Genomic DNA, 21597 nt, shown 5'->3' with positions numbered 1-21597 from the left:
GTTGTCCACGCCCGGAAGAGAGCTTGGATAGAAGGATTTAGACGAGGCATCGACACAAAAAAAACTGCTAATAATAACGAAAGGATAGGCAGCTGTTGGGCTTCCCATTGGGGTTAGAAGGGTAGAGCAGACCGAGCTAGACCGAGTCGTGCCCATACGGTTAGAGGCGCTATTTGCGTAAATAATAAACGAGAAATGATGACGACATTGCCGGCTCATCCGAGACCGTACGTGTGCACGTGCCTGGATGAGAATATGAAGGAAGGAGAAAAAAGACACACACCAAACCCTGGAGAGGAAACACCATTATCTTTGGCAAACATTTTCGGCCAGAGCGGCAGGACGCTTGCCAAGGACTGGCGCCACCAGGTTACGGTGATAAACGTGCCGTGTACGAGGACATCACTGGCACGGATCATTTGATGGCATGATGCGGCAGTTGAACTTCTCGGCCGCATCAAAACGAACTCACCAAAAAACCCCAGCCGATGGTTGCACTGCTCGAGCCAGGAATGTCCTGGCGGGGTTATACATTTTTTAAAAGCCATCCTGTGTGCATGTCCTGTGACCGGTACCGTGCACGTTACTTTGTAGTGCCTATGTAGTCGGGTCGGGCCGAGAAGCTATTTCCACTGGCGCCTGCCTGAGGGAGCTTCGCAGACGGTAAACAGTTTCACTAATGGAAGATAATCATTCCTATCGGCGAGACGGCAAGTTCGCACTCGTGGCTGCTCGGTGAAACATTAACGTGGTGCTACATTTCCATCTTGCTGTATATGATCGAATCTTTCATGGCACTTGGTCGGCGCAATGACTGTGCCTGACTTTGGAGGCTTTTGCAGACATGTGTAAACTTCACATTCTTCGCTCAGAAGACGAAAACTGTCGAATAGTGTGTGGCCGTGTTGGCCTTGTGAATTGTGAAGCATACTTGACTATCCTCACTAATTCATAACACCCAATACACCATCTCGAGGTTATGTACATATTTCACCAGAACTAGCTAGAACTACACGTGCTCTAGAATGTAAATATTTTGTCTTAAAATTTAGATTTCCCATTCCATCACTATCGACACCGGTGGGAGAATGCCGCGAATGACACCAAAGTTGATGCGGTTGGCGATGAGTGATGAGTTGTGGTTTCATCGCTATGCCACAGCGCTTTTCCGATCCCCGATGATAGATTACCTATCGGCAGTATGACAGAATTGGCCGGATGCTGATCGTCACACGCCAAAGGAAGGGAATGTTTGTGCAAACAGTGAACGTTTTGTGGGTGTGTGATGTTTAGTTTGAGGTACGGAGATCATTGTGCCTACCTAGTGGTGTACGATGATATGTCTGAATACCCTACAAATTGATTGTCAATGAATTAGACGAACATTGGTGAGTAAAGCGTTTATTTAACAAATTTTCGCCATTTGAAAGGCGCCTAAAAGTGGGCAATATTGTTAACACATGTGTATTTTTTACATATTTAAAACTTGTAGACTTTTTTGCAATGCAGAACCTTATCTAGGTGCAAGAAAAGTAGAAACCAAAGCGGATTGTGTGTGGATTCGTTTATTTAGAAGTCATGCAAGCTTTTCGAATAAAAACCTTACTCAAGAGTGGTCGCTAGGGAAGACTTGAACGAGTAAGTTACATTGTCAATTGAAAACTCCAAAGTACACTTTACACCCAGGTGAACCAGTAATGTTCCTTGTCCCGAAAGCTTCACAATATTCACAGCAAACGATTGAATCATAGTTGCTGCAAGAAACAGCTGGCGACTTTTCAAAATCCGTTTCAAAGCTTTCCTCTATTTTTCCCTTATGACGACACACCGGCAGCCCACAAAACAATGGAAATAAACATCAAGCAAAACGCTTACGCTGTGGGAGATGAATGAATGGATGGCTCGGGTGGAAAACTTTCTAGAAAATTGAAAATACTTTTCTGCAGACATTCCCGGAGCGTCTATTCTTTTGCACAAGAAGACAAGCGAAGATGCTGCACCAGGGGCGGCCTGATAATCGGAACCCACCTTGAAGACTTTAGGGTTTGATAGCTAGTTTTCTAGCTTTCCATTCCTCGATCCCGCTTTTGCTGGAGGGCACATCGGTAGCATTAACATTCACGCAAGCATAAATTCTTGAGCGAAAAAGTTTTGATTCGTTTGTTTGAATTCTCGCCTAAAAGGAGTTGGGTAGTGGTAGTGGTTTGCTCTTAAGCGAAGGGTTTCTTGAGCGAGCGAGAAGTTATACGATTTTAGAGTTGCAGAACGACAATGGGTAGCGCTTGTTTGGGGGTTTTTGGAACGGAACAGACGAGTTTCGTCCCCACACACCCCTGGAAGCCAAATCATATTTGAGCAGCAAACTTTGCTCGCTAGATTATTGCTCTCGGTCTGAGTGGTATTGTGCATTATACACTTTAATCATTTACTTATCGAGCCCGAGGGAATCTGATGCCGGGTAGTTTGAATTGTTTGCTCTGTGAGTTTGCTGGATGGCAGGTAATTTGTATGATTTATTTCTACGGAAAAACAGTCACGTACGAGATACATGTGGTGTTGATACAGTTTGCTGAGCTAAAAGGTGGAAGGATATACTGAAGATAATCTAATTAAACTTACAGGTGAAAAAAGGTGATGTGATTCGGAAATACAAATCCTGTAACAAGAGTCTACTGTATAAAAACGCCTAAAGGTATGCAATTTCAACAAAAATATTGATTTTTAAAATTTTCTCCTATTTATTCTAATAAAAATATAAAACTAAACATCTAATGGCACGTTTTTTCACGCCATCAGAAAAAAAATTTGGTGTGAATATCGCTTTATTCGCATATCAATTGCGTATGATAAACTGTTCCAGCGAAATGCAAACAGTATCCGGGAAATTGTTTGTCCGGGTGACACAAAATCACGCCTCTTATCCTCTTATTTGCATTCAGAGTGTTTCTACGTTACGTTAGCGGTGTGGGTCTGTGTGTTAAACGGGCGTCACTTTACGTAGAACGCGTGTCTGAAGCTGAAGCTATCCTGCTTGAAGTTCTAACCGTACCGATTTGCTATTTCTTGGGAAATGTAAATCTTGTCATAGCGTGCAACATACACGCACGCACGCATGCCAAGAGGTTTCCATCAAATCGCTTGACTTCGAGTCGAGTTGGTGAGCACAAAATGGTACGGTTCAGTTTGGCGACACACACAGACACTTCCAGTTTTGTCCGCACACTTTGATGTAATCGACAGGCCCGGGAGGGTTCGGTAAGCGGTTCTCAAGATGCTTTCGAACACCATTCTGGTGAACGTGAACTCTCGTTCCCGCACCATTTTCGCGGTCATGTTATCCAATCGTCATCAAAATATTGCGATCATGTTCTGTGGGACGTTATTTTATCCTGCCCGCGGAAGCTATGACGACACAGCGTCAAAGTCACAGAGCTACCCACAGGTTTCCAGCCGTTCGATCTGCAGCGACAAAGTTAATGTTAACAAATCACGTTCGGTAACAAGTTCTCGCTCATCAATCTTTCGTCTGTGGCGTCGTTGACGTTGGGCACGGTTGAAAGCTAAGCGTATGCGTGTGGCTTTTCCCTATTACTCGGGACACACATGTGAGGTTTGGCGGTTTTTTTTGCATTCTTGGAAATGAGCTTTCTTTGTGGCAGAGAGAGAGGAAAAAAAACATTAGAACCATTTTCTATGTGGCAGGTGTGAATAAATCAAATTAGGGATGTTGTTTTTTTCCTGCCTCCTTTTTTCAATCGATCGTTTAGCACGATTGATGCGGGCTCAGCATAGTCGAAGTGATACCGCATATTTGTGCGATGAAAAAGCAACTTTTGTATACATACCCTACCCTTGGATGGTTGCCTTTAAAGCATTACCAAAAAAAGCGGTGAATAACTTTAACTTTGTTTCGGAAACCTCGTTTGCTTCTGCTACCGATATCTTGCAATGGAGAATGGTAAATGCAGCTGAATCAATAAAAGTACGTGGATTGTAGGAAGCTTCACGCGTGTGATATTGAAGCGTCAGACACGTTTTTCGAGTGAATGTTAAACGAGAACGACGTAAGGTATATCAGTTTCGATCGTATCTAGTGCATGGAGTGAGTGCAAAACGTTACCATGAGGTGGCTATCGAAGATGATAGTGATCTACTTGATCAGTTTGTTAGCAACGGTGCATAGTTATGAGTTGTTCCGTCGCCGATACGGTAAAAATCACACATTGCTGTTTGAGTGGCCATTATTATCAACGGACAAAAAGCGTTAGCAATGGAAAAATGGAGCTGCCAAGTTGCACAAAAATAGAAGACTGACGAGTGTTGAGATTGCGATAATCACAGTTCATTGCTGTTAGCGTGTAAAAATAATGGATCGAGTGTGAAATAAATAGAATTGCCTGTCTACAACATAAAAAACTGATTTTTTTTATGAATTTCCGATCGTACAAATTATCACAATTTCTGCACGATAAATATATTGCGCATCCATTTTTGTTCTGTGGATCGATTTATTACATTACGCTTGCAATTTTCCCCCCGGGGGGCCTTGTATATGTCTGCGTGGAGATTTATGTATTTCAATTACGATTAAAATTACATCCATGCACGTAATTTCACCATCGCATCGTGATGTAATTTGTGCGCTCGACCACGAACCTTTATTGGAGCGACGATTTTTTTGTTTGGCGTCCATGTGATTCTGCATTTGGTCGTTAAGTAAAAAGCGATTTGTTTTGCGAAGCGATCTGAAGCATAAATTGTGCAAAAGCTGAAATTTGACCCAAACATATCGAATTCTTGAAGCCCAATGTCCTTGAGAACGTACGTGCACAGACAAATCGTACCATGTTTGTACCGGTTTGAAGCAATGTCAAACAGCGTATCATTTGGGCTGCATGTAGGGCCACGTTTTTGGGGGCGAGTAATTTCCATCACCCCTCACTCCACTGGGAGACACCGGAAAAAGGGAAGACACGGTTCGGTGGTTATGTCAATTTGGTCCATCCGGCAAGTGGAATGATTTCGGCCCTCGTACCGGTTGATGAACGATGTCGAAGGCCACAAAGTAGCTTCGTGCACGAGTCGGCGAAGCAGGAAGCACAACCGAGTGGCCATCATCGTGCGGATACGGTAATGTTTGTCCTGCTGTGAGATCCTGCTATCAATCAGTCCGGAATTAGGAACCATTCATCATCGTATGCTGACCATGAAATGGTTCATGGCTGCGTCCTATGGGTTTGTGTGTCGATGGAAATAGAAGCAAATAGTGATGCTGGCCGGCACTTTACAAATCAATCAAATCTAACGATCCCAACAAGACGAACCGTTGTCGTTAGATGTCATCTCGGATCGTCAATATCGTTGGTGTGTGTGTTTTTTGTTTTTTTTCCTGGAAAAAACCAGTGGTTTTGCTCGTTTGCTGTTTTGGTGTCGCTTACCTGCGTATAGGTCATCCAGCAGCATGGTTCCACCTGGTTGGAATCTAAGCCCCAAAATTCTAGCTCCTCTTCGAACAGCGGACCACAGACATCGGTTGGATAGTGCAATTTACCGGTGCTGTAAGAAAACAAGTGGAACGAAATGAGAAAGAATATTTAATGAGAGACATTTAGTTCTTTCAGATTTAGTGCCGATAATGAAATTCAGTCCAAAAAAGCCGTTTCTTGTTAGTATAAAAATATGTGAAATTTATATGTTTTATAGTTAATCTAATTTTTTAAGTTCAGTGAAGAGAAGTGAACTTTTTTGTTAAACAAAAAATCAGATATGTAGTTCAAAATCCGATAATGATGTGATATGGTCATTAACAACGTAAGCCGATGATGCCTTTGTATTGCGCATTGCATAATTCTAGGTGTTTTTTTTATATTCATAAAGAACGGCCTGGCCGTATTGCTATGATTTTCTATTAAAAAAGTATAAAATAGTTAGGGTCAAGATAAAGGAAACCTATTCAGGATAGAAAACTCGAAACAGTGTTGGTCTTTCACATCTTTTGGAAGCCCCTGAAGCAGTTGAAAAATTGTTTTAAATTATGCAAAACTCCCCTTACAAAATGTCTTTAGTGGTTCAAATAGGTTCGTCTGCGGATAGTTTCAAGCGGAGAGGATTTTTTTTGCTAAATTCATTTTCCTGCAATAGAGCTTATTAATTCGTAATTGTTGCGCACAATCTAAAACTGCCATGTTAAATAATACACAAACTCGCCGTATTTTTTATTGCCTTAACATATTTGTTTCCAGTTTTTTTTGCCCCTTTCTACACTTAATGCACCACTTGCTGGTTCATTGCATCGATGAAATTTTTATACCAAAAACTTTGCACTCACGCACACTCGCACACGGCCGTTCGTATCGCGAAACCACAATGAAAAATTCAAGTGAAAATTCATTACGTGGAAGTAACGCGGCACGCGGTTATACTCAACCCGGAACGGTAGAGTTCGCGTTTGTGACTTTGGATAATTTATGGTGGCTACATAAATGGACTGCGGTGGCATTCGGTTGTCAGTATGCGGCCATACAATTGGTACCATCTTTCGTGCACCGTACCGGAATTGCGTACCGTTTTGTGTCTGTGGGGAGTGACTCATTTTTATTAATCAAATGTATATGATTGTTTGGTGAAATGTGAAAACTTTCGGAGCTGTGGAGTTTCTCTGCAGTGGTATTCGAGGCTGCATTACTTTTTTTTAAACTCCTTACAAACACTCGGTAAGAATGGTAGTAATAAAGAAATCGAAATGTGAATGAAGGCAATTTTAAATCAACAGAAACTTAAAATTCATATTCTTTTATCAAGTTTTTCCTCGTTTAGTAATCGTGGAAAATATAATAACGAATTTAGAAAATTCAATTGCACTTAAGCTTCACCACCCTAACCCCGGACTGGTAAGTCAAGAGATGAATGGAGTGGATCAGAGAGAAATTTGAATCCCAAAAAACCTTCTCCCTAACTGTGAAATATGAACATTGAGAAAGGGAACACAGTAACTGTACTAAAATTTCTTTACATCTTGCTAAACACTGTTGTAAAACAGGTAGGTGTTTCCGACACCCAAAAGCGGAAAAGTCCCGTACCCCTTATTTATGGTGCCGTAAATTACCAGCTTCAAATTTATTTGCGGGTGCAAAACTCGCCCAAAATTATGAGTGTCTGGGCGTCCGTCCGGACGGTGTGGGTGTGCTTATCTGGTGTTTAAAATTTGCGCCGTACTCGGAAAAGCGCAAACACACGAACACGCTCAAGGTTCAAGCCGCTGCTTCAGCTACGGCTACAGCCCTTACCTGTGGGTCATGGTTGTTGTGGCTAACTGTTTTCACTATGATTAAAAGGAAAAAGTTGAAAGTGCTGGTAGGGAAGTTTGTATCATCGCTGTGTGTTTAAAACTCCACACTCTGGTCCCATTACTTGTGCTTGCTTTAATCTTGTAAATTATTCACATCATCAATTTATATTTCCCTGAATGGTTTTCGCACGTGAACACAAAACTGAGTTCGGGTTGGCAAGAAAGCTATAGTCAGAGGGGGGAATAAGAACCCAACCGGTTGGAGTGATGAAAAATAGCTTTGTAACTATGGTACCGATAAACCACTGATGTAGCCAGTTTTCCTTCCAAGGCATCAATGAATCGAAAGACATGTGTCCAACGGTGCAAGACTTCATCCTGGGCTAGCTGGGCAAACTAGAACAAAGCTCGTTCTTCCAGCTTCGTTTGTCTTACACTTCGTGGAGAAATAGTTTAATGAAAGGTTCTCATAATTTGAAAGAATGCATTAAAAATGAAACAAGATGTACCTTCGGGGAGTGACAGGACGTTGTTTAATATGTATGGACGTTTTTGGGTTGGTCGAATCACCACCAAGAGCTAGGTAGCTAGGTACCGAATTTCCCACCACCTAGGTACAGCTTAAAGGTGTGCTAAAAACATAGGGAAATCGTTTTTCTACCAGCACTTCGTTTCATGAGCAAACATCGATCTCAACAAACTAGGTGCTCCAGTCGGGCTTGTCGGGCATTTTCAAACGGACAACGGATAGCGTCCTTGAAGCGGGGGGATAAACGGGGACGGGCGAGTAGCTCACTAAATTATTCACTTGCGAGCACGCTTCTGTTAGTTTGCCGTACCGTATGGCGTACCCGGAGTTTGTGCGATAAGCAGGCTCATTAGGGCGAGGTTTTGCAAATGCCCGTTTCTGTGAAGCTGTTTTGCCGGTGAATGGTACAAATTTCGGACCCATTTTTACTCACGGCTTGTGAAGGGTAGAATGAGTATGCGGAATGCGACGGAGGGGGAAACGTCCAACATTCACCAGAAACAAACAACTATCAAGTTTTTGGGTGCAGCACTGCCAACTGGACAGCGAACGCGCGCGCTCTCTCTCGTTGTCATCGTACTGCTGAGCGCCGGTAAGGTGGACACTAACGCCGGAAAGTATGCAAATTCTTAACACACCGTACTGCATACCTCACGGTCCAGTGATTGGAGCGTAAAATGCGGAAGTGTTCCGGATAATTTTCACACCCATTTCGGCAGTACTTGGCACGACAGTGTGATGGCACGGCAACTATGGAGTTTTGCTGTTGGTAAGGTGTTGCGGTGTATAAGCCGCGAGCTAATCGGCTTGGAATCTTCGAGGTGTGAAATTTTGTCGTACAATAACTGTAAGGTTAGTTTGTTTTTGGGGTAGATAGATGTTGAAGTTGGACCCGTATGTGTAGTGTGTCCTGTGTCGATAAAGTTTCGTATCGAGTGTGAAAGCACTCGAGCTGAAGCTTAAATTACAATTTATTTTTCGCGATCGGTTAGTATTGAACGAATATGGTAGTTCTTTTAAATTTATGCAGAAAAGTCTACTTAATCTAGCAATGGTTTTACTGCTGAGAAGCTTCTAAATATTATGCTCTTTGGTGGGACTAATTGGATATCGTTTACTAAGAGTGACGTATTGCAAATTGCCTACATTTAGGCGAAATCGATTTATACCACCTTGCAATTTAAGTTTTCAATTTCAGTACTTCATAAATATTATATTTACGGCATACCGTTCCCTCCAAGCAAGCAGTCTCATGTAATTTATTAATCACACGTTATTAACTTCTTACCGCGCTCTGGCAATAAATATGCCCCAAAGGAAAAGGAAAAAAAAACCTTGTGCAAAAAACAGAACATTCCAGGTGGTGAATATTTTATCTGGCCCCTCAACCATATCCACACGCGTGCATATGCATACTTACCGATAGTAATTGAGCACCTGTGCGAACACACCCGGGTGCCGATCGAAGAAGTACTCGTTCAGGATCGGATCGTAATTGGCTAGCGCCTCGGTTAGACGCGATAGCCTTGTGGCCGGGATCTTCTTCAGCGTTGCCTTGTACGTTTCGTGCCGTATACCGCCAACGTTCAGCACGACCCGGTTCTCCGAGTCCATAATATTCATGGTGCAGCCGTGTGGTGTTCGATTGTGTTGAGCGGCGGTAAATGAATTAAGCACGGTACCGTGGGGCCCTATTTTTGGGATGTTTGTTTCCTGCCTCACGCAGGACTTACGTGTGCCGCAAAATGGTTTTCTGGTATCTTTGTACGTTTTGCAACTGGCGTGGTATTCATGTTCGATCTTGGCAATGGTTTTTTTTTGCGTGACCTTCAACGTAACACTGCTTTTATCACTTTCATAAATTGTTGCCCAAATTAAGCCGCTCAAAAGGGACACGCTATTGCACGCGGTTTGTTCGATGCCTTACTCTTCACCATTAGCATCGACTTTACGCACGAAAAGATTCACTTCACACTGTACGGGAAAAGGGTCAGGGATCGCTTGCTTTCATTTATCACCAAGCAGCAGGGTACCCGGAGCTTTTTTCGGGTAAGGGATTCTTCCTTGTGTGACACTTAGTTTTGCAATTTCCTTCGTAGTAATCTTCTCGAATGGTGAAATGGGGCACACTTAATGGGGCACACCATTCGAACGTCATGCGGTTCGGCTCGGCACAGTGTTCCACCTACAAACTACACACAGCGCACTAAAAATATTCTTATGTCTCTCTGATGTCTCCAATCGGGGTTTTGTAGGCAATGAAAAGAAGAATGAGAAGACGAAAAAAAAAAACAGAACTCACAGACTCCCCACACACACTCCCGCTTGCAAGCTCGGCTTCCCGTACCGTCAGGCAGTTGGCATGATCAACACTTTTGCACGTCACCTAGCAGTGTAGTGGTCTTCTCGTCTATAGGCTTCTCTGCCGTACCGTCGTCGCCTACTGCTACGGTTTGATGCGTTTGCGTTTTCTCATTTCCCGTGGGTATGCCGGGAAAGCTCCCGGCCTCGGACGCACACACGCACACGTATCGATTGAACGGAAGTAACTTCTGATCGATTTGTCACTCCAACTCCCAACCCAAAAAATGACACTGAGAAAAGGAATTGGCCGAGCGGGCGAAGTTGTTGCTCGCTTTGTAACACTGCCAATGGGTGCGATGTCCAAAAAAGGACGTGCCGTTGGACGTGCACGGAAATGAATCGAAGGAGTCAATTTTTATGGTCACGTCCGGTTGCGTAAGAGGAATACGGATCTCTTCACAGCTTGCCGTTGAATTATGCTACGGTACTGGAAGAGTTTATACGTTGATGTGTGTGGACTGACCGTCCAGCTTGATGATGGTTTTATATCTCCGGATCAATTCACAAAGGCGTATAAAGTCCTGCTTGCACCTCGTCCGACTTCAGCACGTCGGGTCGTGGTGAGCATTCGAGCAAAAAACCACTCAAAAGTGCTCCACCATTTACCTTCCAGTGAACGTTACGGACCACATTTAGCAAATTGAACCGACTTTATTACACGAAGCCAAAGAAGTTCCGGCGACGCAGATGCTGTGGTCGAGCAGATGAAGCTGATCCCAGTTGGTGGCCTTTGCAAATGGAGTCTTATCTGCACAGTGTGTGATGCATCTTGACGTTGATGGACGGTTCGTGCACTGTGGAGAAATGGGAAAAAAGGGAGAGAGATATAAAAGACGCATGAATTAAATTTTAGTTACGAATAAATCAATTTTGGGAAAATAACTAAAGAATAGAATTCCCAGAAATGAATCCAATTTTCAATGGAAAACGGTAAAGTTCGTCTGAAACGTTGAGAGATGAACATCAAAGCAGGTACAAAAACAAACTTTGCAGGAACTGAAAAATGAACACTGCGCTTAGAATTCTTCCACTGTCCGCTCTGCTTTGCGTCGCATTGGATGATTTGGGTCATTCAAGCCACACACGACATGACGTACGCCGTTAGATCAACGATCGCGTACCAGCGTCGTCTCCATTCGCCAATGTTTATCCGTAATAAAAAGGGCAAACTTTTGAAGATCACTAAAACCAGCAGCGGCTCTGGCACGCTATAAATCAAACATTGCCCAACTAATTCGCCTTCCACCCTTTCGTGAAGTTTATTGCGTGGAAGCGTTTTGCCGAGTTGACGAGGCTTGTTTAGTGGTTGCTGCTGGAGCACCGACAGTGCACCGGATACCGCTCATCATAGCGTATCACATACCCCCGTCGGATGCATGCGTCCCATGGAAAAGTCGTAAACTCTTCGCGCAAAAGCAATGTTGTTATTGCTACAAGTCCTCGTGCTCAAACAGCACAGTGTGTCGGATTGGGGCCGATTGTTTATTTAGCCGAAACAAGCGCAACAAGGTACCGGGAAATGTATGTGCGTTTTGTGTTTGTTTTGGGGTGAGAGAGATTTAAAGGGAAAAGGGCAGTGTACTAAATACCGGTTAAAAACCATATTCGAGTCTACCGATTACAAGTGAGTGGAGGAATGGAGGAGGTTGAAGGGAAGTTGTTGAAGACGAAAAGAGGCAGTTGTGGCTTCATTACGTTTGCGCTACGTTTGAAGTGGTGTACCTTAGCATTAACATTGAGCTTATAATTTCAGTTCACCGTGCTACGTTAAAGGTTTGAAATTAGTTCTTTTCAACCAGCCATTTAAACGCCTAGTATCAGTTTCTACAAGGTACTGCAGATAAAGACTTCTAGACGATATAAGACACTCTAGTTAATTCTGATTTTTTCCCTCATTAAACTCCTTTTTGATGATTTCAACTACCTTCGAATATATAGGAGAGAAAGGCTTGTAAGCCAAACATTTATGACAGGTAAGTAAGTTGTCCAAGATGATCCTCAAAGTTTTCACCTTTGAGTTTCGAATAATCCGCTCTCGCTACTCTTCCTAGTTGCTTAGACTTTTGGTAATAAAAAAGGCCTCTGAGAGTTTGCCATCTACAATTACCTAGCATAAATTACACATTTAGGCCTTCTTTCATATTTTAAACGCCAGAATAGATAGAAGATGCCAGAAGGGGGAACTGCAGATGATGAACTCTCAATGAAAAAGCTTTATCAAATCCGGATCACATCTTTTCCAGGCATTTTAGCAACCGAATTACGGAAAATGTTGTCGTTTTTCGGTTGCGTGGATACAGTCTAGGGAAATTTATTTTGTAAGTGTTGAAGAAATGAAGAAATAAATGAAGTACATTATAAGGAAAATAGTAATTAATTTTCGTTCAGGAAAATTCTCCCACCAACAGCAGCTGGAAGACAAGCGAAGGTTTGAATGTATCGGAACGACCCGTATTATTTGACGGGGCTGCGTTCACGTTCCACTGAAGTCATTCAAATTTTACCTTCCTGGAGAAAGAAAGAAACTTAATAGCTTAACTTTTCCTTCGAAAAAAAATTCGTCTCTTTTGAGCAGGTTCAATTAAGGTCGGTTATCTTCACGTAGGGAGAAAGATCCTGTACAAATTGGATTTTATAGGTTTCATTTGTTCTAATCACTTTCTAGTATTTGAATTTTTTTTTGTCAATTACCCTGCAGACCTTATGCGATAGAAACGAATTTTTGAAGGGCTGATTTCGATTTTTAGATCGTCTCGGGTGCTTATGAAATACTAACAGATGCCATGAGGAACAGCTTGCGTCATGCTGGAAAAAAGAGAAGAGATAAAAAAAAATTGCCTCAGCCACGTAATCCGACTCCATTCATCGCTTTTTTTCCGGGGTTTCCGATGGCTTTTGGAGTTCGTGAAGCCCGGCTCGATAAAGTTTGTCATTTTCTTACGTACGATATCTTTAGACATGAATTAGTTCCGTTTTTTCTCCCACCTCTTCTGCTTCGTACTGCTGGAGGCTTATAGGAAAAACAGCTCTATTTCTTGCTGCCAGCAACTGCAGACTATTTTTTGTTCGTAAAGAAAAGTTGAATTTTCATCGTTTTTTGTTGGTTTGTTTGAAAAATGCTGTTCTCAAAACCGAAACTGATGACACGTCGAAACGGTGTCCTCCATGCTATGGTAGTATGTCTTCAAGTATCGTCTGCTTGAGCTTGAGCTTTGTGGTGAGTTCCATTGGATAAATATTATGTCAAGTAGACACATCCTCCTCCACTCTCTCCCGGTTCAGCCAGCGGTTCTTTCTAGTTTCGACAAACAGTGCAAAAGGCGATGTCAAAAATCCAATCAACATTACTCGTGTTTAGAAAATGATTGGACAGTCCCGAGGAGCCTGAGAAGCAGAAGGAAATCCACCTCGTCTCAATGGGACGTTTGTCACGCTGTTAAAAAGAAGAACGCCAGCAAACTTCGAAATGACTGATGATGTGAACTACTGAGGTGGTCTGAGTCTTTCAAGGGTCAACTCCACGGGAGGATATAGGTTAGGAACACACAACGTTTTTGGGGAGTGATTTATAAAACTGTCTGAGCATGAACAAAAAAAGGATTGATGAGGTATGAAATGATGAAAAATAGGATTTATTCGATACGGATCGAACCGTAACAGCAAAGTGCAGTGTCATAAGTTTTGTCATAATTTACGACACTCCTGCTCGGTTCACCGAACCGAACACCGAAAGCTCATTAAGGGTTTGTTGGGTATTAAAGCTAAGGGTTAGTATTAATTTTCAAATGTCACCAAAAGGACAGCTGAGGTGCATGTTGCGAACAGAAATAAGGCCATCGAATCGTCGAAGGTCGTAGAGTCTGCGTCGATAACCTTGCTCGGTCTATTTTTGATGTCGTTTTGCAGAGCGAAGTTATCGGGAACGAGCATCAATTGCTTTGAAATACACATTTCTATGTATGTTTGTGATATCGATTTCAATGTGTTAACCTTTTTCCAAAGTTTAATGTTTTACATTTTTCACTCGAAATGGAGAAAAAAACAAAAATCGTGTCTTCTGAAATAGAAATATGAAGTATGTTGTTCCAGCATACGGATTATAGCCGACAGTTAAGCTGGAATGCTTATCTTCGTTCGAAGAAAAATATTTTTGTCTGATATACCTCTTCGTAAGTAAGACTGGTTGTGCTAGGAAATGTTCGAAAGGAATCTCACGGTCGACAGTGAGCTCTGAAAAAAATCTTCTAAAATAGAAGAGACTAATCGACAAACAGCAAAATCCCATCCAAAACTTCAAGTCATTCGTTCGGCTCCACGTCGTACACTCCACGTGATCTAACTAGGGGTGGTCTTTCGACATATGAAGTATTCTTCGGAACTACTCGTGGAACTTAAAGAAAACCACAATTCATTAGAAAACAGAAGAGGTAATTTTGGTGCAGAGATATGGAATTATATATCCTCATAGCAACCTCCAATACGCAGAAAAAAAAATTCCGTATAAACTTTAAGATATTACGATTTAGAACTTTGTATGACAAGCATTTGAAAAATGGTTGATTTTTTTAACGTAATATAAAAAAAGATTGTTATTTTCCTATTGTTCCACAAGAATGGGACTACAATAACAAATCGCAATGCAATTGATTGGCCATTGCAGGTGACGTTTTATATAGAAAAAACAACTACAAGCAATTTCGATCACAGCAGTCGGTTCAGTTCCATTGCAACACAACGACCGAAAACGAAGGATGATGAAATCGATTGAACAAAGCATCCATTGACGTTTGGCAAACATGAAATTGCATCAAACAGAGTCGTTACTTGCAACAGCACACTGGTGGAAAAATGGCAACCATTGGCAAGTAAGTAATTGGTGTGGCGCGGTGTTCCGTGTGTAAATTGGGGTCGAATATTTCACCGTACAATAAAATTCCAATTTCACAGATCAACTCGTTCCATTAACAGGGTAAAAAGCGAATACACGATCACCGAACCCCGAAAGAATCGACCCGGTACACCGGCGGTATCAAGCACCCCGGCAAACATGTGGATTCCCATGTCCAAGTCGTCTACCTCACCGCTAACAATATGTGATAGGTATGGCAAAGAAAAGTATTTTTAATGCAGGTAGATTAAGTTGTAAAAAGCATTTACTATACTCCACAGAAGAACATTCATCTCCCGAAGAAAGCTAGTGATCGGTGATGCTAAACCGCATCTCACATGCTCGAGTCCATCGGCGAAGGTGTGCGACATTATTCATCACGAAGCACCGGAGAAGTTGAACACGTGCACGTGTGACCCGGAGTTGCTCGGGAGCCAAGCATCCCATCCGAACTGTGCCTTTGTGAACATTTGCAACGAAAGCATGCAGGGTGGCTTTCGTTGGAAAGATTATTGGTGGTGGCTATGGACGTTGGTAGGACGGATGGCCCAGATACTTTTGGCGATTTTTGTTGCGTTTGCAACGTTCAACACTGCCCTGAATGGGGTGTTTTGGTTTTTTGGTTGTAAGTACAACAAAGGTGGTAACGAAGAATTGCATTCTGCGGACGATAGCACGCTCTATGATGAGGAGGAACACGAAGCCGAACAGTTGGATCGTAGCCTAATGGAGCTGAACCCGGGAGGGTTTAGAGTGACCGAAACAACATACGCGCTTAGCTTGCTCGACATCCTGATTATAACGCTGGAAACCTTTTTTGGTTGGATCGGTACCGTACTGTTGCCCGAGTGAGGTATAAATTTCCCTCAAACTGTTACTGTTAGTTTATAAAATATTCATTACTGCTGTGAAGCAAAGTTGTTTGGGTGGTTTGCATTTTTTTGTCTACATGAAATTTTTAACATCATAAAAGAATACGTTGGGCACATATTGGAAAGAAAAATATTAACCTTATGTACATTAAACATAATGTGAGCAAATATTTACAACATTGACAAACCATTAGTTCAACCGTAAACGAGGCCATTTCTAACGACCTTCTGCAGTAAATCTCGAGCATTTAAATGTAGTTTTGTCCATTTCTGCTTCCAAACAATATCGATCGACGAACTATTTACTGTGGAGTCTATCAACGTAACAAGCGAACCACATGAAAATGAGCAAAGGTTTAATGTGTGTACTGCTAAATCAATATGCTTTCTGGTGATTATTTCTGATTATAGAGCAATAACTGTGGTTGCTTCGTTCGATGAAAGTTTGTGGTTTTCTTTGTAAGGATTATGTTTGTTGCTTTTTCAGCTCTTTCTCCATATATTTCCGATAAATATATCTTGAAGTGTATTTGAGTTAGGCACACGTTTCTTTTTGTGGTTGAATAATCAGAATACTAAAGAAAATCGTCAACCACGGTAACCCAATCGTGTTTCCGTGCTAGGCATAATTGTAATCCTCTGAGGCATCTCGACAGGCAGCTCTATATCTGATGACACGCCTCAGAGATAGTAAGGTACAGTCGGGGCAATTTTTCTGCCTTGGGTTCCCTTGGGAGACTCGTACACACCCAGGGCAGTGGTGTGTGATACCGCAATCAATCGATCGATGGTTGCGGTAAGCATGAAAAAGGCAAACAGTACGTCTCCCTGTGCGCGAGTGTTCCAGTGCGAACATCAACAGACAGCACGATTTGCAATCGATATCCGGTGTCCGGTCCGGTTCCGGTGGGCATACTACGAGCTTTTGTGTGACGTGACCGATTTGCGGTCGAGAACGCAACGAATGACACGAAACATGAGCACACCAGGCTGGACGGGCAACTTCGTGGGTTGGTATCCGCTTTTGCACCGCTTTCCACTAATCCGATTGTCCGTTTGCTGTGTCGCGTACTACCCGCCTACGAAGGAACGCGAGCTACGAAGCTTAAAGCTACACGGCCACTAGTGAAGGCACAAGATTTAGGAGTGATTTCATTGTGGCGAGCATTGTTCCAGTGACGTACCGGGTGCAGCGAATGGAAACCCCAGGAACTGGGCGAAATGTAAATTGAATCTGAATAATTGATATCGTCTTATTGTCACTTTGCGACGGCACACTTCCGGCCCATTCTGGGTCTGCCATTTTTTTTGCATGTGTAACAAAATGGCCAAAGCCACAGTGTTTTGAACATTGTAAAGCTGTTAGTGGTGTCTGGACGTCGTTCCTTTTTTTTGGGGAGGATGCTTTTTACAAGCAAAATCAATAGAATACAATCGGGTAAGTTGTGGTTATTGTGAAGAGCTTTTTTCGTTGAAAACATCGTCTTCAGATGTCTGACAGGAATTTCATTGGAATTTAAAGCTTCCCAATCATCCTGTACGATGACTCAGAATGATGTCCTTCGCAATTTGCAACTCTGTAAAATATTTCTTTGTTACAACTCATCAACACGGGGAGTAAGTTTTCATTGGCGAATCGTACGAATGTGCGCTTAGTCACAGACACAACATCTTCCACACGATCTTCTTTCAACGCGTAACTAGCAAAAACCGTTTGCGAATGTTGATGTTACATCTGCACCAGATACGTCGTCAAGATGCCGTACAAAACCCACCCGGATGGGTACAACGATGTATCGGACAGGCAATCGATACGGTGAACCGGCATCGGGTGTCGGTGGGCGTTTGTGAGATTTCCGCACGAAAGAGCCGATTTGTGCTATTTTTATGGTGTTCTCTATTAATGCCACCCGGAGCCGGTTACAATTGGTGGGCGAAAAATTCGATCGGTGGTTCCGGTGCGGTGCGGTGGTTTGTTTTGTTTTGAACACGGAACGTTAAGACGTTTCGCAGGAGCGATGGGGTGAACCGAAACCAATACCGCTTCAGATTTGCCCCCCACGCGGAAGAAGATGGAGGATGATGGTGATGATGGTAATGTGCTGATTAAATGGTGGGATAAATTAGCATCGTGCAAAGAGAGGCGAACCACTTTGGGGTTAGATAATCGCACGAAGGAAAGCGTGAGTGAGTGTTAGAGGGCGAAACATTGCCAGAAGCAGCAATGAATTGGGAATCGATTAAATTTTGCATTTTTTCACAATATTGTCATAGAGATAAGATACCTAGTGGTGGAAGAATTTTTCGTCAGACTTAACGACTTATAGGGTCATTTTTGGCTTGTAAGATATTGTGGTCCATTAGATTGGGAGTTGATAAGTTTGGGAATGCCGATATGCATTTCATAATATCCTCTCTTTGTTGCAGAAAGGCTAGAGCATCGAAAAGAAATTTATTTTTGATCCACCGAAAGTGAAGATCGAAGACAAAGTGATCTCATCCTGTATCTCAGAGATCCATAATAAGTAATAAATTTATTAATGTGATGAAGTCAGTGAGATAGGCATGTTTTCACATACAAGGCCCAGTGACGATGTTTTCAAATAATTTGAGTGAAAAGAAACTTTTGCGACAAATTCGTATTCAAATACATCGATCTAAAATTTTGCAAAATTACTCAAAAAAAAAACTGAAGCTAACCGGCTTACGAAATTTTCAAATTTTTCGATTTTTTTAAGTTTTATTATTATTATTTTTTCTTTTTTTATTTAAAGTTTTATTTGAGCGAAAAGAACTTTATTTTAACAAATTCGCATGAAAATAAATCGATTTATACATTTTGCTAAATTACCCCAAAAAAGCTAAGGCTATAGCCTTAGGAAATTTTCAAATTTTTAGAATTTTTTAAATTATTTTATTATTTTTTGTTTATTTAAAGCACTATTTGAGGGAAAAGAAACTTTTTTCAACAAATTTACATGAAAATTAATCTATTTATTAAATTTTGCAAAATTACTCAAAAAAAGCTAAGGCTATAGCCTTAGAAAATTTTCAAATTTTTAGTTTTTTTTTATTTTTTTGTTATTATTAAATTTAAAAATTTTTATTTGGGAGATTTCATTTCGAATTAAAAGCCATTCTTCTGTTTTAAAAATAGTTTAGATACTCACAATAAATATATGTATTTTTAAAGTACATCTAACTTTAAAAATTTATCGTCGGAAGAACTGAGCCAAAGATTCCAGCGAACTGGAAAACCATCTTTGAATTTTTCTTGAAGGCTTAATAAGCGGAACGTTCGAGGACGATTTATTTCAACCAGCTTTGTATCAGTGTAATTGTGCTGGTGGCAATTTCATTGCCATTGGCAGTCAGGAAAGCGGAATCACATTGAAAGAAAATAAATAATGTTGGGCGCTTTTATTTGTTCAACATGGTTTCCATTATGTTTCGTAATTTTTCACAAATAATTAGTTTCTCTACCTCCAAAACTTGTTGCTACGCGCCCACGCTTTGGGCCATTAATTAAAGAGTCATGGCATATCGACACACCGCGCATATTCGTTGCAGTTCGAGGTTGATTTTTCCTCCTATAAAACAGACAACACCGGAAGCCACATCGACCGTGGCTCCGGAAACGGAACGATCTGCAAACAATGGCAAATTAGTTCACCGGACCACAACATAATCGGGGCCACAGGTAGTAGTCGTGGGTGATGCTGTTCCCCGGCTGCCTTTTGACCGACCGTATACAACACATTAGACTCCGGTCATCCGTGCAACCGAGACATCGAGGGCCACGTATCAGCCACTGTACGGCGTTTCATTTTGTTTGGTTTTGTTATTATACTTTTGTTGTGGGTTTTTGTTGTTACCCTCAACAGTTTCCGGTTTATTTCGGAAGCTTCCATTTTCCGGTTTGGATTCTGTCCGGTGATACATTTTTAGGATGCAGAGGAGTGAAAAGGCCGCTTAAAGGGAAGGACGGGGGATGAACTTGGTAAAATTGAAAACGACCATAAACCGGTGACAGTGTGCAGGGGGTACAAAACAAGTGACAATTGGTAGCAATTAAATATAATTCAATTGAAAGAAATTAATTTAATTTAGTCCCACAGAGGTTGCGAGCTGGTTGCGACTGTGTGTCGGATTAAGGGGTTTTGTTATGGAGCGGAAAAAAGAACTATAGGATGCTTTTTGGAAGCAGACGATCACACAACAGTGTTGTTTGCTGTTGGTCGAACGTGATTGCAATACTTGCATCCGTTTATGTGCCTTTTGAGTATTATTAAATTGAATCTGTTCGTAGTGCTGTGTCTTTTTTTTGTTCCATTATAATGGGAGTATAATTTAGGATACATTAATTTGTTATCAGACGGGTGTTATTTTTATTGAGCAAAAACAATTTCAATTGCTTAAAGACTGCCATACAGTTAGCCTGAATATTATAGTTCTTATCCATACTGGATGATAACTGCATGTTACCACTAAGACTAAATGGCTTTAAAGAATGGTTTGTTTTAACTATTCATATAATTTTTAGCTGAAAAATAGATAAATTTATGTCTTTTGACATCAAACACTCTACACTCAGTTCGAAGATTAAAGATGGACAAATCAAATTGATGGTGGCCTTGTTAACCAATCCTGACATACACTGGAGTGATGTATGGATAGGTGACTATATTGAAGTCCTCCGAAATTTCGTCTATCTTAAGTAAAAGGCCAGCCCCGGCAACAACATTGATGTTGAGATACGATGCTGGGGTACTGGCTGTCAACCGGACTTCATCTAACGAAACTGTCATGGCCGCGTTCGAGATGAAGAACATCAGAAGGATTTTGGCCTCGTATCTACATATGACATATGACTAGTGTTGGTTCCATATGACTTGTGGTTTTTTGCAAAATTTCTCAAAAAATGGCAAGGGGTACCCCTTATGAAATTTTCGAGATGAAATTTTTTAAAAATTTTTTTTCCGATTTTTTATTCTTTTCTGTGTTTAAAGCATTATTTGAGTGAAAAGAAACCTATTGCATCAAATTTGCATTAAAATATATCACATTTATAAATTTTGCTAATTGCTCAAAATTGAGGAAAATTTTACATTTTCTCAAACAGGGTATGGAACTTGGTTCCTCGAATAACTTCCGGTACGGACACCTGAGGGCATGGCTGTCCAAGAAGAAAATGTAGCCATTGATGCCATCTATTGACCACAGGTTAAAGATTGGCGATCCGTTGGATACCGACCGAGTTATAGACAAAACTTGGTGGAAAAATGAGGAAAATTTTACGTTTTCTCAACAGGGTATGGAACTTGGTTCCTCGAATAACTTCCGGCACGGACACCTGAGAGTATGGCCGTCCAAGAAGAAAATGTAGCCATTGATGCCATCTATCGACCACAGGTTAAAGATTGGCGATCCGTTGGATACCTACCGAGTTATAGCCAAAACTTGGTGCAAAAATTAGCCTTATAAAATTTTCAAATTTTTAGATTTTTTTTAATTTTCTTCAATTTTTTATTCTTTTTTTTATTTAAAACATTATTTGAGTGAAAAGAAACTTATTTCAACCGATTGGCATTAAAATAAATCAATTTAATTTTTTTTGCAAAATTTCTCAAAAAAATGGCAAGGGGTACCCCTTATG

General features: G+C 41.4%; 2 protein-coding genes and 1 long non-coding RNA gene across 9 annotated transcripts in view; 1 reads left to right on the top strand and 2 right to left on the bottom strand.

The window, feature by feature from the left end:
* The window catches only part of LOC125762213 (uncharacterized), a 226263-nt gene that overhangs the window by 101848 nt on the left and 102818 nt on the right, over window positions 1–21597 (bottom strand). The window lies entirely within an intron of this gene.
* The window catches only part of LOC125762164 (potassium voltage-gated channel protein Shaw-like), a 75581-nt gene that overhangs the window by 34889 nt on the left and 19095 nt on the right, over window positions 1–21597 (bottom strand). For all 6 annotated transcript variants that reach the window (XR_007418171.1, XR_007418170.1, XM_049423995.1 and 3 more), the window contains exons 3-4: window positions 9238–10975; window positions 5439–5556 (exon numbers count right to left, since the gene is read on the bottom strand). Coding sequence is in view for 4 of the 6 variants with exons in the window: in XM_049423995.1 (XP_049279952.1) it covers window positions 5439–5556; window positions 9238–9440 (321 nt within the window). In the remaining 2 variants the exon portion in view is untranslated. The remainder of the gene's footprint in view (window positions 1–5438; window positions 5557–9237; window positions 10976–21597) is intronic.
* On the top strand, window positions 14249–15986 carry LOC125762198 (uncharacterized). Of its 2 annotated transcripts, none has more exons than XM_049424047.1 (3): window positions 14249–15046; window positions 15150–15281; window positions 15351–15986. In XM_049424047.1, the coding sequence occupies exons 1-3, from the start codon at window positions 15030–15032 to the stop codon at window positions 15919–15921; spliced, it is 720 nt and encodes a 239-aa protein (XP_049280004.1). In that variant the 5' UTR covers window positions 14249–15029; the 3' UTR covers window positions 15922–15986. The 2 variants fall into 2 exon arrangements, with proteins under 2 accessions (XP_049280004.1, XP_049280003.1); XM_049424046.1 differs by having other exon boundaries at window positions 15129–15281.

The sequence above is a fragment of the Anopheles funestus genome, chromosome 2RL, assembly GCF_943734845.2.
Source record: "Anopheles funestus chromosome 2RL, idAnoFuneDA-416_04, whole genome shotgun sequence".
NCBI classification, from domain to species: Eukaryota; Metazoa; Arthropoda; class Insecta; order Diptera; family Culicidae; genus Anopheles; species Anopheles funestus.
The sequence above is the reverse complement of the archived record's forward strand: the minus strand, read 5'-3'. Positions and strand labels throughout refer to the sequence as shown.

Coding starts and splice junctions, on each gene's coding strand:
- LOC125762198 (XM_049424046.1), top strand. Junction 15,282..15,350: donor CCGCTAACAATATGTGATAG/GTATGGCAAAGA, acceptor TATACTCCACAG/AAGAACATTCATCTCCCGAA.